Source organism: Neltuma alba, unplaced genomic scaffold, assembly GCF_004799145.2.
Source record: "Neltuma alba isolate B1F8T4 unplaced genomic scaffold, ASM479914v2 tig00012346_pilon, whole genome shotgun sequence".
In the NCBI taxonomy this organism is placed as follows: domain Eukaryota; kingdom Viridiplantae; phylum Streptophyta; class Magnoliopsida; order Fabales; family Fabaceae; genus Neltuma; species Neltuma alba.
The window spans coordinates 46,888-63,781 of NW_021636855.1; the positions used below are offsets into that span (position 1 = coordinate 46,888).

Here is a 16,894-nt window from a genome sequence, read left to right on the forward strand (position 1 = left end):
ATAAGGATAATCAGTATATTTTACTCAAAATAATATTAATAATTCTTAAACTAAAAAATTAATAAAAATTTCTAATAAAATTAAAGGCTCTAAAATATGCTTAATAATTGGAATTATTATTTTACAGTGAATTATTTTATTTCTTCCAGAAAGCCAACTCAGGAAATGAAGGGTGCTAATAGAAAATGAAAATGAAAATGAAAATAGAAAAACCTATCCTATCCGTTTGAAGTTTTTGCTGCTCGCTGGAGAGCTAGCAAAGAATGTACACTTCTGCAGCCATGGCTTCTCTGCTTTCTCTCACACCATCGCCATTGGTTGCAAAGCCAGCAAAGTACCCATCTCTTGCTTCTCCTTTTAAGGTATTTTCGTCTCACAATATTTGCTTAAAGTTTCCTTTTTCCTTCTTCTTCCCTCACAAATGTCAGTATTTCAGGGACGCTTGGAAACTTTAGCGGCAAAACCATGCAGCATACCGTCTCTGAAAATTCACCGAATTAGTAGAGAGAAAAGACCCCTTGTTATTCTCAATCAAGCTGCTTCTTCCTCTGCAGTTGTTACCCTTACCACTGAGCGCTTCCGACTGAATAATCTGGGCCCTCAACCTGGTTCGAGGAAGAAGGCGAAGAGAAAGGGAAGAGGTATATCAGCAGGTCAAGGTGCTAGCTGTGGATTCGGTATGAGAGGTCAGAAATCACGATCAGGACCAGGTGTGCGGAAGGGTTTTGAAGGGGGTCAGATGCCACTTTATCGACGAATCCCTAAACTCAGAGGAATTGCGGGAGGTAATGGCTGTTTTTCTTTTTTACAGTCTTAGTTACTTCAATTGTGGGTAGTCGAATTTATTATCCCAGAGTAATTATGTGTCTTGGTATTTTAATTCTTAGTGTAATTTTAATTCTTAGTATAATTGGGCCATCACATAATGATGCTTTGCTGAACTTATGACTTCAAATGTGAGATTATGAGCAATTTCTTGAATGGATGCATACAAATCACATCTGATATTTAGCTTTATGAACTTGGGTACTCTGCAATACCAAACTTCATAATGGAAGTTCCAAAAGGTTGAGAACTATAACGAGAGAAATAGACTCTGACGAAATCATAAATCTGCCTCTCTTTTTGTAGGTCAAAGAAAAAAAAGTCTGTTTTTTCTTTCTCCAGCTTTATTAAGAAGGAGAGTAGAAATCATGTTCTATTGACAATGCGATTCTATGACTTAGGATCCAATAACCGAATAAAGGAATACCAAAACTACAGTTCGTTATCAGCGCCCTTGGAAATGTTTAATGACATATCCTGTACCTTAGAAATATATTTTATGTATCAGTTAATGTTTCATGCTTATGTATGCATACAATTGGGATTACGCGTACACCCTACACCATTTTTTATGTATCAGTTAATGTTTCATGCTTATATATCAGCTAATCTCTAAGGTACACCCTACACCATTTTAAGTGCAAACAAATAGTACATATATGTAGATCTGCTTCAAATTGTCACATTCATGGGTCTGTATATTTCTTTATGAACTGTATATTGATTCCTGTTTTTTTTTCCCCCCTATTTTTTGTTTGGGCAGGCATGCATGCTGGATTACCCAAATATGTCCACGTAAATCTGAGGGATATAGAAGATGCTGGATTTAAGAATGGAGAAGAGGTATCTCTAGAGACATTGAAGGACAAGGGTGTAATTAATCCATCTGGAAGAGATAGGAGACTTCCTTTGAAGGTACAAACTTGTTAATTTATTGACATGTAAATTTCCTTCTCTATGTATTCTCTCTGTCCTGCTTCTAACAGATGGTATAATTCTGATTTAGATTATGGTGCATGTGTGGATGAAGTGAAACTGAGAAAATGGAATGTATACTTCTTCTATGTGATTTGAACACCATTTATAATGTGTTTGCACTTACACATGCGCATGCATGGGTTTCATTCACATTGGTGTAAATCAAACTCAAACTTAAATGGTTATACATGTGAATAAAATTGATTGCCATGATTATATTGGCATGTTAATGAATATGATGACTTGGAACTCTGTTGTCTGCTATCATGTGGTTTAATCTAACCAAGGTATATGAATATTACCCAATCAAGACTCTCAGGTGTACAAGCCTCATTGAAGTTCGCAGACCAGTGGATCTGAACTTGACTGGCAATTCAGTGTCTATGTTTGCTTTATGACTTAACATTGTTATGTAATGATTCTTAGCCGCTCATGTTGTAGCAATAAGAAACAAAAAGGTGATTCCTGAGCTAGATGAGGTGATTCATATTCCCAACTTGGCTTTTGCCTGAAACAATTCCACGTCAATAAAATAATTTTCAATTTCTTGTCATTTCTTTTTTCACTTTGTTGACACTGCTCGAGTTTATCTGGTTGTGTAATTACATATGTTTTTGGGTCTTGATGAAGGTAATATTTTGTTACACTTTGATTACAGATTCTGGGAGAAGGAGAACTAAGGAAGAAGCTGACTATAAAAGCTCGTGCATTTTCAACATCAGCTAAGGAGAAGCTCGAGAGTGTCGGCTGTTCACTCACCGTTCTTCCTGGCCGTAAGAAGTGGGTTAAACCATCAGTTGCTAAAAACCTTGCCCGTGCAGAAGAATACTTTGCCAAAAAACGAGCTGCTGCTGCTTCTGAACCAGCTTCAGCTTGAAGTTGCACCAAATATTTCCTCTGACATTTAGAAATTCTTGAATAGAGATGCGGAATGATCCCTCTTTAGGAAAAACATCTCTCATTGAACTTTGCTGAGATCTTTTTCTTTCTCTTCCTCAACTTACTTTTTATTTTTCATTTTTGTAGTATTGTTTGTTTCTTGTCCTGTTTCGCTTTGTAATGTTGTCAAGTTCTGCTTCCAAAGCAATGTTTTATACCTAATGAAATTTGATTCTGCCAGTGGTATGATGTTTTGGGGGTAGTGATGTACAAAACTTGTTAAAATTGTCCCATTTTTTCAGCAGCATATTGCAAGTTGACCTTCAGAAAGATGTAATTAGTTTAAGATATAGTACGACGTTGTTTCTTGTTCTAATGAAATTCTTCCTGTCCCTTTCTTCTCTATCAGTTATCCATATTCTGTTTGAAACACAGAATCCGTACGTTAGAGAAGAGCCACTAGGCTTTGGCTGATGATGGCCCATTGCAAGTTGAAACATGTAGATGCCACGTAACTTGGTAAATACGCATAGAAGATGCAATCCTTTCCGAAAGATTCCTCTCCCCCAACGAGGTATTTGAGTGCACATCTTCTGCTTAAGATATACAGAAAAAGTAGTAAAAAAATTACGTGAAGAGATAAACATGCTCTCGGATTTCTCAAGCTTGATGGATAGTCAAGAACTAGATAACTAATTTAAAAATATTAAAAAAATTAAGTTGATTATTTCTTACAAATATGTATTGATTTCTCTAAAATACTTTCTTCAATTATGTGTATTTAATGATTGGAATTATCTCTTGATTGGAACTTTTTATAATTAATAGGAATATTTTGAAAACAAAAATGAAAAACAAAAGGAACCAAACTTTTATATTTGAGACCAAACTCAACCTCCACTAGCTCTTATGTGAAAGAACAGAAGTAGTAATTTATAGTGCTACATCTTAATTCAAATTATCCAATTACATCACAAATAAAGTTTAGATGCATGCATATTTTGAACCCAAAAAAAAAATAGTTGAAATTAAGCATATATAAAACTTTTATTTTTTGGGGAAAAAAAATAAAAACTCAGTTAATATTGGAGAAAGTCCCAAGTCTTCCATCGCCCTGAATTTTTCAGCTTTTATTTTCCTCCATTACATAATACCATGTTGAAGTTGGTTTTTATATACCGTGTTCAACAATTAAAGTTGGTTCCTTGCAAACACCCTCCACTTGCGTTTTGTTGTCTTCTTACGAGACCAAAAAGCTTTTCAGGCTGACTTTGTTTTGAAACTAACAATGATGTGTAATGTCCCAAACGTAGAGAACGTGGTAATTTGGCAAGTTGATACATTTGCTCTTTTTTTCTAATCAATAAGGTATCAAACCTTGCGTCATGTGCAAATAATTTTTTTCTTCTCATTTTTACCCTTCATTTAAAAAGTATCTAATCACTAAGGTATCAAACCCAACTGCCTAGATGCAAGTATTGATTATACCTAGAAGGGTTTTTTTTTTTTTTGAAAAGGAGTATTAGCCACAGAGAGAGATCTATATTATTAAAAAGATAAAAATTAGAATTTAAATTTTTTACTTGGATAATTTAAACCCCTTTCTCTGCAGGGGAAGGAACCCACGCACTCATCACACATGCATCTATTTTGGTCATTTGAGATATAGAAACTAAGATCATCTTTATGAAAAGAGATATGGAGTGTCCCCTGAACCGTACACTTGGAGAATTTATGTTTAAAAATGAGAAAGTATTGCATAATGGTAAACAAAATGGATGTCAAAATCAGGGGCGTTCACTTAACAGGAGGGCCACTTTGGGATTATTGACAGAGGCACGCAGATTGGAATTTGGAAAGGAAGTTGGCATATATCAAATAGAATGATGAGAGCAATTAGACAAATAAAGAATATATTTGAGGTTCGTGTTGATTTTGGATATATTCATCGACAAGGAAAATATGCAAAATGCCCAGACCAATTTGCAGAAACTCTCATTTCTGTCCACAAGAGCCTGGTGTGGACCAAGGCTTGAAAATTCTTCCAACCAAGCAAATCAAACGGAACCTTAATTTTATCTGTCTAACCCTTTTTGCGGCCCAAAAGCATACTACATATTGATAACATAGGACAACAAAAGGAGAAGAGAATTCCGGTTGGATTCTCTGCGAATGCAATCCAATCACAAGCGATAACAACATTAAAGAAATTAATGGAGATTAGATCTAGTGAAAGGAATTATCTTTTAATAATATGGCAACTTAAGACTCGAATCTCCTCTAAAAGAATGTTCACATCTTTTTTTTTTACAAGCAAAAGAATGTTTACATCTAATTTCTGATAGTATTTCAAATAGGAGTATTTTTAATAAAAGACTATATATGTCTATGAAACAAAAAAAAAAAAAAGGAATGAGGGACATCAATTCCGCGGAATAACACGCTTATATCCTTTTGTCAAAATACTTGACAAGCTAATTAGTTGCCTTGCTCAACAAGGTCATATGGCTAGGACGTATATATAAATGATTTCTAATCACCTCGCCAAATTTTTTAAAAAATAATTAATTCATTGATGTTATTTGAAAAATATTTTTTTCCAATTATCCCTCTCATATGAAAAATCTTACCTAACTCATAAAAAGATAAAATTGGAAAAAATAATTAATAATCTATATTATGAAATGTAATTTATAAAAAGTATAACAATTTCTTTTAAAAAATAATTTATTTACATACCGCACTCAAGGGAGATGTAGAGTAGATATGAGTCTCATAAATATTGTTTATATTTATAGTTCTTAAAATATAGAATATATTGCATAGAATAGGCTAATACTGCTCATGATTCATGAATTATTTATAGCACTGTTGTCAAACTCGTGAGTTGACTCTCTGAGTTTAATGTTTTTATGTTTTCAACTAACAAAATCATGTTAATTCGTCCTTAAACTTGTGATAACTCTAAACTCGGTTAAACTTACGAGTTTATTTACCAAGTTTACCGTTTTTAGTTTTTAGCTTACAAAACCGTGTTAACTTGCTCTTAAACTCGTGCTAAATTTTTGAATTTGATTATGTTTAGTGACTTTATATATGAATTTTATAGAAATTTTTTTGTTGAATGTGATAAATTATGAATATTGATGGGTATAATTTCAATTATTTAAATTTAAAATATATTTAAATAAAATTATTCTCATTTTTTATATATTAATTATTTGATTATATACTTTTAATACTAGTTTATTAATAAAAGTAAACTCTTACGAGTTTATGATCCGAGTTTTATCATTATCTCGAATTTGTTTAAACTTGCGAGTTTGACAATCTTGATTTATAGTATCAATTGCTATAAATTTTCATTCAAAAATTTCGTTAATTACCTTGACATGATGACTTTAGTGGAAAGAAATAAATATGTGAATGATACATAAAATTAGGGGGGAAACAAAATTAAGATGTAGAATTACATGTGAATTTGTCGGGAAAAAATACATATGAATTTGAAGGACAACTTTGAAGCTAAAGAAAAAAATATACTACTACCTCTTATAGTGATTCAATTTGGTTCTAAATTAAAACCATGCATCCCATACTTATTCGCTTTTTCCTAAAATAGCCTTTATGGTGATTATACATGATAAAGTGTTTCCATTCTAATACACATAATTAACAAAGAATATTTTAATAAAAACGGCACTCATTAATTATAAATAACTGATTTAACTGACTTTTTAATATTTATAAACCAGTTATCTAGTTTTTATATTGAGAACCGAATGTAGTATTGTTCATGTAAAACATGTTGAGTGTGATGATATAGAACGATGTGAGGAACGGGAATGAAGATCTGAGATGAGGATTTGCCAGTAATCATTCAAAAACTCGGGAGTTAGGAGTGGCTAAATCAAGAATAATTGAATATGCATGCACTTCCTTATTCAACTCGCCTGCGTTCCACTTCCTGGGAAGCATGGCAGCATTTAAAAATATGCTTTGTCCCTCGTCTGGTCAATTATTTCTTTTTCATTCTGCGACGCGTCGTCTTCTTCTATTTTTCTTTCAAGATTCTTCACTTATATGATCACCCCATATATACTTTATTTTACACCACTTTGCCCCACGAACTAATCAACTTGGCCTTCATCACTTTAAACGTTCACATGTATATATCCCATAAAAAAATTCACATTTTTTATTTATATATTATACCTATGTCTAATCCATATCTGTAGTGCAATTCCATTAGGCTTTTCTACATCATGAAATCCATATTTGTCTGTATTTTGAATTTGGTTTTTTTCATTTTTATTTTTATTTTGGTCCTAAATATAAAACTCGAATCCACTTTATCTCTCATATTTATGCATTTTTTTCAAGGTAGTCCTTCTAATAATTATAGTTCTAGCCAATATAGTTGATTAGTAAGGATATTTTAGGAAAGACAATACTTATTTATTACAAATAACTAATTTAACTTCTTTCCTTAATCTCCTCAAATTAGTCAATTGGGTCTTATAATTAGGACCGGAGGTAGTATTTCTTATTTATTGTATTGTTCTTGGTTCGTTTCAAATTTATTTGTTGTTTTTATTTTGTTTGTTACTAAATGAATGTTTCATTAAAAAAAACTAATTTTTTTATTTCATCTTACATATTTTATGCATTTCATCTCATGAAATGTTTTTTTCTCATTCATAATTTGCTCAAAAAATGTCATGGTTAAGAAAAATCTTTATACTTCTCCGGTCCTTAATATAAGACCCATTTAACTAATTTATCTTAATATGTAAAATTAAAAATATACTTAATTTCAGCGTAACTGATCTGGCCTCTATTCGACTATAGTCCTTTCTTTATGATCCAATTCAACTATAATCTACTGTACTTATTAATCACTGAACCAACTAATGTAAAGACGAATTTAATTTTTAATGATTTAATATCCCTGCCTACCTTTATTAATATTATCATTAACATTCAATTTCCCAAGCACGTCACAGATCACTTGGTCCCTAATGCGGACCACCACATGGCCCAAATTGGTACGGATTTTCCCCCATCATTATTACCACTTGATCTCATAAATTTTACAAATACAGATCCAGATCAACTTACTTTAATGTTTAAATACACAAAAAAAAAACCGTGTTTTGGGTATAAAAAAAATATTGATAGGAGGAACCATTTACGCCCCCCGTCCTTAATTTGGGTTGAACCCGAACCCTGCCTAGAATTTATTTACCAAAATAAATAAATGAACTACCCTTTTATTATTTCTAATTACTTCATATATCAATTTCCTTTTTCTTAAGGAAACAAAATAAACATCAGGCAGTTTTTAAGCTGCAAAGGCCCAACACTGAGTGTAAACAAATCTGATCAAGAATCAACTGAGGGCACTCATCATTTGTGACATTGTATCTAGCTCATGTTGAGTTAGACAAACATATCAACGTTACAGCAAAGCGCAAAGTAATTTATTATAATAAATTTAATTTTCAATGAACTGAAAAACCAGTTGAATTTTAAACACTTAAAATTTAAAGTTAACTTATTTTAATTTTCTTTTTCAATAAAATAAAATAAAATTTAAATAATCCAATAACGAGTTAATGACTGCATGACTTAATTCATTGGGGCGGATTGGGCGGCATGTCTCTGGCCTGGGGTAGCCCTCCCGGACAAGTACGCGGGAACAGAAGACGGCGTCGTTTTCTCATCACGTGATTGGATGTTCTTCCTGCTTCCCCATACCGATCCTTGACACGTGTCAAAATCAGAGAGCTAGTCTTGACGATGTGGTAAGCTCCGTAAGGAAAGAGCTAGGACCCGTTAGATTTAATAATTTATTATTCCAGATATTTTTAACGACGCACTAATTAAAAATTTTTTTAGCAAATAATAAATAATGGTTTCTTTCAGGGTGCAAAACTCAAGGTAGGCTCACGCATGAGGCACCGCTCGCATGAGCGGCATGACTCAATTTTATAATACATAAACAATTAAAAAGAATAATTAAACAGAAAAAAGCATAAATAATACTAATAAAAAAATGATAAATATATTAAATAAGCATTAACCAAGTCTGGTTGGAACCTTGAGTTGCTGCTTTCTTCTCCCCCCTTCACTCTCTGCCTCATCTCTCCCTCACTTTTCTTTTTCGCTTTCTCTCTCTCTCTCTGTTTTCGTTTCCTGATTCGCTTTCTCTCTCTTCCACTTCTGTATAAATCAGACCCATCTTCTCTTTCCCCGTCCTCTTCAAGCTCTCTTTTCTGAGCCTAACCCCTTCCGAATTGACTTACCTTTTTTCGGTGAATAGTTTTCAAGTATTTCTCAGGCTTCGTACACGAAGCTGTATTGTGAAGAAGGATACAGGTATTTTTTGGCTTTTCCTTAGATCCGTTGAGTCTTCAGAGATTGATTTCCTAGCTGCCTTCGCAGATTCAATTAATTTTTTCTTCCTTCTCCTCAATTCGGTTTTGTGTCTGCTTTACCTTAATTCATTTCTCTTCTGGATCGAACTTGTGCTTACATGCATCGAGTTTCGAGAAGATGAAGATTATGATTTGGATGTCCGCTAGGCTAACAAGCTTCTCTCGCCTTCTATTTTCTTTTGCTTCTTTGGTCTGAGAAAACGAAAATTAAGAGTTGAAGTTTTGGCCTCTTGGACTGCAAGTATTTTCTCTTTTGAGGGGGGAAAAACAGTGCCCAGTTTTTTTACCAGATCTATCCTGCGTTGTGTGAAAGCTCAATCGCTCTCTCAAAAATGTAAAGATGAATTTTCCCGTCGTTGTAAAAAAAAAAAAATTTACGGAATGAGCAGATATTTACTCATCAATTTTTTTTTCCCAATAACTTCTGAGAATTAAAAAAATTCAGTATTATGGTTTCCCTCTGATTATTTGCACGGTCTTAATTAACTCTTTAGGTAAGGTGTAGTTGCTATCGGAGGACGGCGATGGGTGGTTGATAATTTTAAAGTTGAAATACAATAATTTTTTAATCTTGTTTTGGTTTGACCAGATCTTAAGATTGAGCTTTTCAAATTTTTATGCACGTTTTCGATCATATTGTATGATATCCTGAATAAGTCCAAAATTATAGTATTTCTTTATTCATTACTATAGATTATCATCCTAAATTTTTTGGCGCTATATATTGTTTGGCTTTGGAAAACCAGGTTAGTCCATTCGTTGATAGATTTCAAGGAAGAAGATGAACCACTGCTTGATCCAGAAACAAAACGTCGTCGTGGCAACCCGGGAAGAGATGAGTGGCAGAGACCCTGTGGTTTGTCCCAAACCTCGCCGCCTCAGCCTCTTAAACGTCGCCGTTAACGAGCATCCCGTTAGATCCTTTCGGTGGCATGTCAGGTAGCTCCTCATCTATTTGATTTTGCATACGCTTTTTATAGTTCCTTTTTTCCCGTTAGATTTTGAACTTCACCTTTCGGACAGAGTCATTTATTTAAACTTTCTGTTGCTTCTTCTGCAGCTGCCAGCCAGAGATGTGCGACCCAAAACCCATGGCGGATCCTTTGGATTTCATCCTTGCCGAGGTAGCCCCTCCTTCATTGATTTTGTCGTTTCTGAATACGTTGATAAGTGTTTTTTTTTTTTTTAAGATCTTTGGTTGATTTATCTATTTATTTATGTTTTGGTTGATGTTTGTGGCTGCAGGGTGATTATGGGATAGAACAATCATGTACACAGATGGTCTCGTCGCCCCCTTTTTTTTGCGGGTCACCGCCGAGTAGAGTAGAGAACCCATTGATTCAGGATGCTCGATTTGGGGATGAAAAGTTCTTCCCGCTGTCGCCACCGGTCTGGGCTCCTTCCCCGCCGGTCTTGGCATCGTCTCCGGTGTCTTCCGCAAGGAAGGGAGGCTGTATCCGAGCCAATTTTGGGAACAATCCGGTCGTGAGGATCGAGGGGTTCGATTGCCTGGACAGGGACAGGCGAAATTGCGGCATCCCTGCTCTGGCCTAAAAAGAAACAAAAAGAAAAACATCCATCTTGCAGAATTAGATCAATTTAGTGGAGGAGAAACTTTTAGAATTCATTGTTACGCAATAGAAAATCACACAAACTACGACACCAGAAGAGGAATTTTGAATGTCTCTGAAGAGGAAGAAGGAAGAAGAGAGAAATATCTTTTTTGCCTGATGTAAATATATGTTTGGAAAGTGTTTGTAAATGTGTCATATATGGGCGGTGGACTGAGAATCATGTGGTTTAGAAGTGTCCAGAAACGAGAGGTTTTGGTTTGGGTGTATTTAGTGGGATTTGGCCCTCTGTTTCTGGTTTTAGGGTCTTCCATCCTCTTCATTTGTAAGTAGGTTTAGAGGAAGGAAAATTTCATGTTAAGATTCGTCGTCAGGTCCTTGAAACGTAGTTAGCGGCTGAAGAAGGAGAATCTGTACAAAATTATCTTTGAGTCAACCAAGTCATATGGTCTATGTTGCAAATGTGAACATGAGCCACTTGTCACGTTAAACCCAAAAGAAAAACAAAAAGTGTCTTTTCTCTTGTTTCGTGCACGCTGGTTCTCTCCATGTCCTTTCAATCTATGGGTGACTAGTTTTGTTTGAATTGGAATCTCTTCTTTTTCAAAATTGAGGAGATAATAAAATATAATTGTTGAACATCCCAAAACACAATTGTCCGGGCAAATCCAAATTAAAGACTTTGAAATGACTAACAGGGAGATTGGTAACTTCTGAGTTATGGTTTTAAAAGTATTTTTTTCACAAAATGAGGTAAATTTTTTTATATATTTTTTTTGTAAACCGTAAAAGTACTTCTGAAACTATAGTTTGGTATCTATCCAAACACCTCTTAAATAATTGTGAAGTGTTTAATGATAAAAATATTTTTAAAGTGATGGCAATTAATTTTAGAAAAAACTATATGTTAATACATGTGGCGATATCAGTTTGACGGGAAATATCTATTTTTCTTTTGGCCACAACGAGAAATATCTTTAACATAACAAAGGCAACAAAAATTGAAGTAATAATAACTAATTTTACGGAGAGTTTGACAAGATAAAAAAATACTTTTAAAAAATATTTTTTCACAAAACAAAATAAATTTCTTTACATATTTACTTCGTACATCATAAAAATGCTTTTAAAATTATAATTTAATTTCTATCTAAATACCTCTAGTAAGTAATTGAATCACTTTTCAAAAATAAAAACCCTAATTCCAAAACCATCTTTAAATAATTCATAAAAATTTAGATATTTTAAAGATATCATTACGAGATTCTTGTTCATAGAATATGATGACATGGCATCCTTTCAAATGTACAGCGAGAATGTTAAATCATGGTACGTACACAGTGGGGGTGGACGGCGCCAACTGGGGACTTTATTGGCAGTAATGGTTCTTCTGTTGGGACACTGTAATGCATAAAAGGTTCTTGCCAGTTGTGTGGCCTAAACCATGCTTGTCAATCAAGCAGAATCTGTTGACCATTATCGGATTCAACCTTTGTTATATGTCAATCCCTAATACTGTTTTTTCTTCCCCCCAATTTACAAAATAAAGAATTTTTTTTTTGCTAAAACAAAATTAAGAAATATACGATAAAAGCTTGATGCTTAAAGGAATGGTGCCCACAAAAAAGTTGGAGAACGTTGCAGTATATATATATTTTTTTACTTCTTTATTTTCCATCATCTAAAACATGTCATATTATGGAATGAAATAAATTTTTTTCATGCCTAATTCTCATTAATTAACAAGAAGAAATTAAGGATAATTTTTTTATGTTGGATGGCAAATCATTTACTAGGAGTAATTGCGAAAAGTGATTTTAATTCGAGATAAATATAACCAGTTAAATTGCGAAAAAACTGTTAAAGCGATTTTAATTTCAGTATTCTATTGATTACATACAAATGAACTGGAGAAAATAAAAATAATAATAATTATTGAATTTTAAAATAAAAAATAAAAAAATTATTACAAAAATATACTTGTATTTATTTTTTAAATGTAGTCATTTTTTTTATAACTGTAATAACTAATATTAATTTAAAATTTTAAAATTCAGCAGTCTTGTTTTGAGGATTTTCTGATCTCCCTTTCATTCTTTTCGCCAAACAAAAAACAAATTTGGTGCTTTTTTTTATTAAAAATTGAGAGAAAGAGAGTGAAACATGTGCTGGTGGACGGTGAAGGGTGAGTTAAACGGGCTTTTAGTGGGATGACGTGGATAGTTATCTAACGCCAATAAATGAACAAAGCTAGGAGTATTTGAAAGATCCCGTTCACTTTTTTCCGTACAGGTATCCTCTTATATGAAAATAATCATATTTGAGATACTGTCAAGCACTAAATGTGGACACCTCTCTCAACGGGAATTCGAACCTTGGTTGGCCACGTTATGAAGGATTAACCCTTTCTGCTAACTCAACTCTTATTAGTGATTCCATTGACTTTGAATCAAGGCTAGACCCTTTGTGGCCGAAAATGAAAATAAGTAGTCCTCCCTTGCATTTTAAAAAAATAAAATAACCATTAAGTGTTGGCCTAGCTCAAAGGAATTTAGATGTTTTAAGCATCATGTTCTGAGTTTAATCTTTAGGACGGTGCATATAGAGAAAAATATTGTTGGGAGGGTCTCCGCTACGATGCCTAACACTTGACAGTATCATGAAAGATTAGTCTCTTACTGTTTGGGTGGAAGGATATTCTGGGCAATCCAAAAAGAAAGAGAGCAAATTAAACAAGCTTGCTAAAATTTCTTTGTTCGATACCTTATGTTTAAAAGGTTAGAGTTCCTTTTACTTAGAACAACTTGTTGCTAACCCCCTGACACATCTCAAAGGTATTTTTATTTTGAAAAAATAAGTAAATTTTTTATTAAAAATTAGATAAAGTTGTTTATGCACATTAGGTCAAGTTGATAAGTGAATTTGCAAATACACATGCGTATTTCAACGATGAACCAAACAAAATAATTAGTGTTCATATAAAAATTTATAAATATTAATTTATATTATAAGAGCTTATATAAAATTTTACAAATGTTCATATGTGAAAGTACAAATGCATAAATGAATTTTAACAATTAACAATAATAAGATAATAAGTATCATTAAAGAATTTAATGTAATAAATATAAATAACTTGATCTAGAATCAGCCTCTAAATAATTATATAAATATCCCTGCTCAAAAGAGATTGCCAGAAAGAGGTTTTTTTCTTTTATCTTTTTTGCCTTTCGTTTGGGTTGGGAACTGTGGAGGGAAGGGCAAAGGCATGTGATGGCTGATGAGAGTATGGTGGGTTGAAAACTTTGCCACACCCAATTATTAATGCCTCCATCCTCCAACCACAAAACAAAAAATTACGACAAAAAAAAAGGACCACAAAAATTACAAAATCGCAAATTGAGACACATTACAACTCTTCATTGATTTTGACAAAATACCTAATTTACAATTTCACAATTTCTATAGTCTTTTTTTTGTGATTTTCACTACTATTTATTGTTCATAATATAAAAAAAAAATTTATGCACTGATTTTTGTTACATGTGAACTTGGATTGGTCCCGCTTCTCCGGACAGTTGACATTGCTTGTCCAGATCCACTTTCTTTTAGGCCTGTTTGAGTTCCCAGTGAATTCCTAAATAATTAAAATATTTACTCAATAATGAGAGCCCAATAGACATCGTAATCTACAGTATCTATTTTTAAAATCCTTGGACTGTTCCTTTTCTTCTTCTTTTTAATCCAAATCCATTCATCAACATAGTCATCTTTAAATGTTTTATCTTTCTTGGTTAATTATCAAATAAACATTACTTTTTGCCAAGTACAAACATCTCTCTTAGTAAGAATTTAAATTTTGATTTGCATAATTGTTGCTTATTTTTAAACATTTTGTAACTATGGTTTTGCTGCCTTAATTAGTGGGCTTAATTGAGGCCTTTTCAAGTTCAGGCCTTTGTTTTCCCCGGCCACTTTCAATATACTCCCTCCAATCGGGAAATTTTATAGTCTGATTTAGTTTTAAAACATTAGGCAAATATGTGGCAATTTAGTTTTTTTTTAATATTGTCCCTCCTTAATTTCCGCAAATTGACATATTGTTGTAAAACTACAAGAAATAAGGAGACTAGAGAGTAGAAAAGAAAGCAAGAGATAAAGAAGACAATGTCTTTTTTCTCATTCACTTTGTTTCATGGTACAAATGCCTTATACAATGCCTTTATTTATAGACCTCCAAGCATTGAAGTCCTATACTAAGGTTACAAAGGAATAAAGAATATCATAATGGCATTAACAATGAAAAACTCCTCCCAAATCATTTATTAGGAAAGTTATATAGTTTATGACACTTGAAAATAAAGAATCCTATGAGAATTCTAAAGATTAGGGGTTATAGGTATCCACTCATACAATATTTATAATACTCCCCCGTGGATGTCCATAATGAGTATTGTACCTCATTAAAACCTTATTAGAAAAAATCCATTGGGACAAAAACCTAATGAAGGAAAAAGAGTACATAATGTTTACTCCCCCTAATGATAACATTATTTTATGCCTTTAAGTCTACGCATTACAATACCATACACTAACTTCTCAAATGTTCTAGTCGGTAGTGTCTTGGTAAACAAATAAGCAAGATTGTTGCATGACCGAATTTGCTGAACATCTATATTACCTCTTTTCAAAAGATCATGAGTAAAAAAGAACTTTGGAGAAATATGTTTTGTTCTATCTCCTTTGATATATCCTCCTTTTAATTGAGCTATGCATGCTGTATTATCTTCATATAATATTGTTGGAATCTTTTGTTCTAAGAAAAAACTACATATTTTTTGAATATGTTGAATCACTAATCTCAGTCAAACACATTATCGACTTGCCTCATGAATTGCAGTTATTTCCGCATGATTTGGTGGGGTAGCTGATAAAGTTTGTTTTGTTGAATGCCATGAGATAGTTGCACCTCCACAAATAAATAAATATCCTGTTTGAGATTTGTCTTTATGCAAATTTGATAAAAATTCTGCATCTGCATAGCCAATTAATTGTGATTCTAATTCATTAGAATAGAATAAACCCATATCAATTGTCCCTCAAAGATATCGAAATATATTTAATTCTATTTCAATACCTTCTTGTTGGGGAAGAACTAAATCTTGCCAACAAATTAATAACAAATGCAGTATCAGGTCGTGTTGAATTAGCAAAATATATTAATGCACCTATGGTACTAAGATATGGTATTTCAGGATCAAGAAGTTCTTCCTCATCTTTTTGAGGGCAAAAAAGATCTTTATCTTTATCAAGTGATCTTACAACCATAGGAGTAGATAATGGATGCGCCTTATCCATATAAAATGGCTTTAATACTTTTTCAGTATAAGTTGATTGATGGAAGAAAATTGCATTTGCCAAGTGCTCAATTTGCAAACTGAGACAAAACTTTGTTCTTCCAAGATTTTTCATTTCAAATTTTTTCTTTAAATAATCAACTACTTTTTGAAGCTCTTCGGGAGTTCCAATTATATTTAAATCATCCACATAGATAGCAATTATGACAAACTCTGATCTATTTCTTTTTTATAAAAACACACAGGCAAATTGGATCATTTTTATAACCTTCTTTCGACAAATATTACTAAGTCGTTTATACCACATTCTTCCCGATTGTTTTAATTCATATAAGGATTTATGCAAACAAATTACATAATTTTCTCAAGAATTCTTGCATGTTTCTTACAATTTAAATCATTAGGGATTTTAATATAAATTTCAGCATCTAAAGAACCATACAAATATGCTGTAACAACATTCATTGGAGACATTTCAAGTTTTTTATGGACTTCAAAACTAATTATATATCTTAAAATGATTGCATACACTACAGGAGAATATGTCTTTTCATAATCAATACCAGGTCTTTGTGAAAACCCTTGTGCTATAGGCCATGATTTATATCTAACGATCTCATTTTTCTCATTTTGTTTGTGCAGAAAGATTCATTTGTATCCAATTGGTTTTACGCCATTTGGTATATAAGTACAAGTCCAAAACCTTCACATTGTGAGAGTGAATTAACTCTGCTTGAATTGCATCATTTCATTTTTGCCAATCATCTCTATGTCTACGTCTTCAACTTATGTAAGTTCAGGATCCTCATGTTGATTAATTATTTCAACAGCAGCATTATATGAA

General features: G+C 32.8%; 2 protein-coding genes across 3 annotated transcripts; both read left to right on the plus strand.

The window, feature by feature from the left end:
* Window positions 1-237: 237 nt before the first annotated feature.
* Window positions 238-3,063, plus strand: LOC114726196 (50S ribosomal protein L15, chloroplastic-like). The gene is made up of 4 exons (XM_028912767.1): window positions 238-362; window positions 437-785; window positions 1,589-1,740; window positions 2,462-3,063. The coding sequence occupies exons 1-4, from the start codon at window positions 264-266 to the stop codon at window positions 2,678-2,680; spliced, it is 819 nt and encodes a 272-aa protein (XP_028768600.1). The 5' UTR covers window positions 238-263; the 3' UTR covers window positions 2,681-3,063.
* Window positions 3,064-3,750: 687 nt separating this feature from the next.
* On the plus strand, window positions 3,751-11,227 carry LOC114726197 (uncharacterized). 2 transcript variants are annotated; one of them, XM_028912770.1, is made up of 4 exons: window positions 3,751-3,760; window positions 9,712-10,061; window positions 10,183-10,246; window positions 10,368-11,227. In XM_028912770.1, exons 2-4 carry the CDS (start codon window positions 9,904-9,906, stop codon window positions 10,674-10,676), a joined length of 531 nt encoding a protein of 176 aa, XP_028768603.1. In that variant the 5' UTR covers window positions 3,751-3,760; window positions 9,712-9,903; the 3' UTR covers window positions 10,677-11,227. The 2 variants fall into 2 exon arrangements, with proteins under 2 accessions (XP_028768603.1, XP_028768601.1); XM_028912768.1 differs by lacking the exon at window positions 3,751-3,760 and adding an exon at window positions 8,863-9,063 and having other exon boundaries at window positions 9,869-10,061.
* Window positions 11,228-16,894: the final 5,667 nt, after the last annotated feature.

What these genes read in the sequence shown, in the direction of transcription:
- LOC114726196 (XM_028912767.1), top strand. Translation starts at nt 264, where the DNA reads ATGTACACTTCTGCAGCCATGGCTTCTCTGCTTTCTCTCACACCATCG. An exon ending in ACTCAGAGGAATTGCGGGAG is followed by an intron (nt 786 to 1,588) that starts GTAATGGCTGTT and finishes TTGTTTGGGCAG; the next exon opens with GCATGCATGCTGGATTACCC. An exon ending in ATAGGAGACTTCCTTTGAAG is followed by an intron (nt 1,741 to 2,461) that starts GTACAAACTTGT and finishes CTTTGATTACAG; the next exon opens with ATTCTGGGAGAAGGAGAACT.
- LOC114726197 (XM_028912770.1), top strand. Translation starts at nt 9,904, where the DNA reads ATGAACCACTGCTTGATCCAGAAACAAAACGTCGTCGTGGCAACCCGG. An exon ending in TCCTTTCGGTGGCATGTCAG is followed by an intron (nt 10,062 to 10,182) that starts GTAGCTCCTCAT and finishes CTTCTTCTGCAG; the next exon opens with CTGCCAGCCAGAGATGTGCG. An exon ending in TGGATTTCATCCTTGCCGAG is followed by an intron (nt 10,247 to 10,367) that starts GTAGCCCCTCCT and finishes TTGTGGCTGCAG; the next exon opens with GGTGATTATGGGATAGAACA.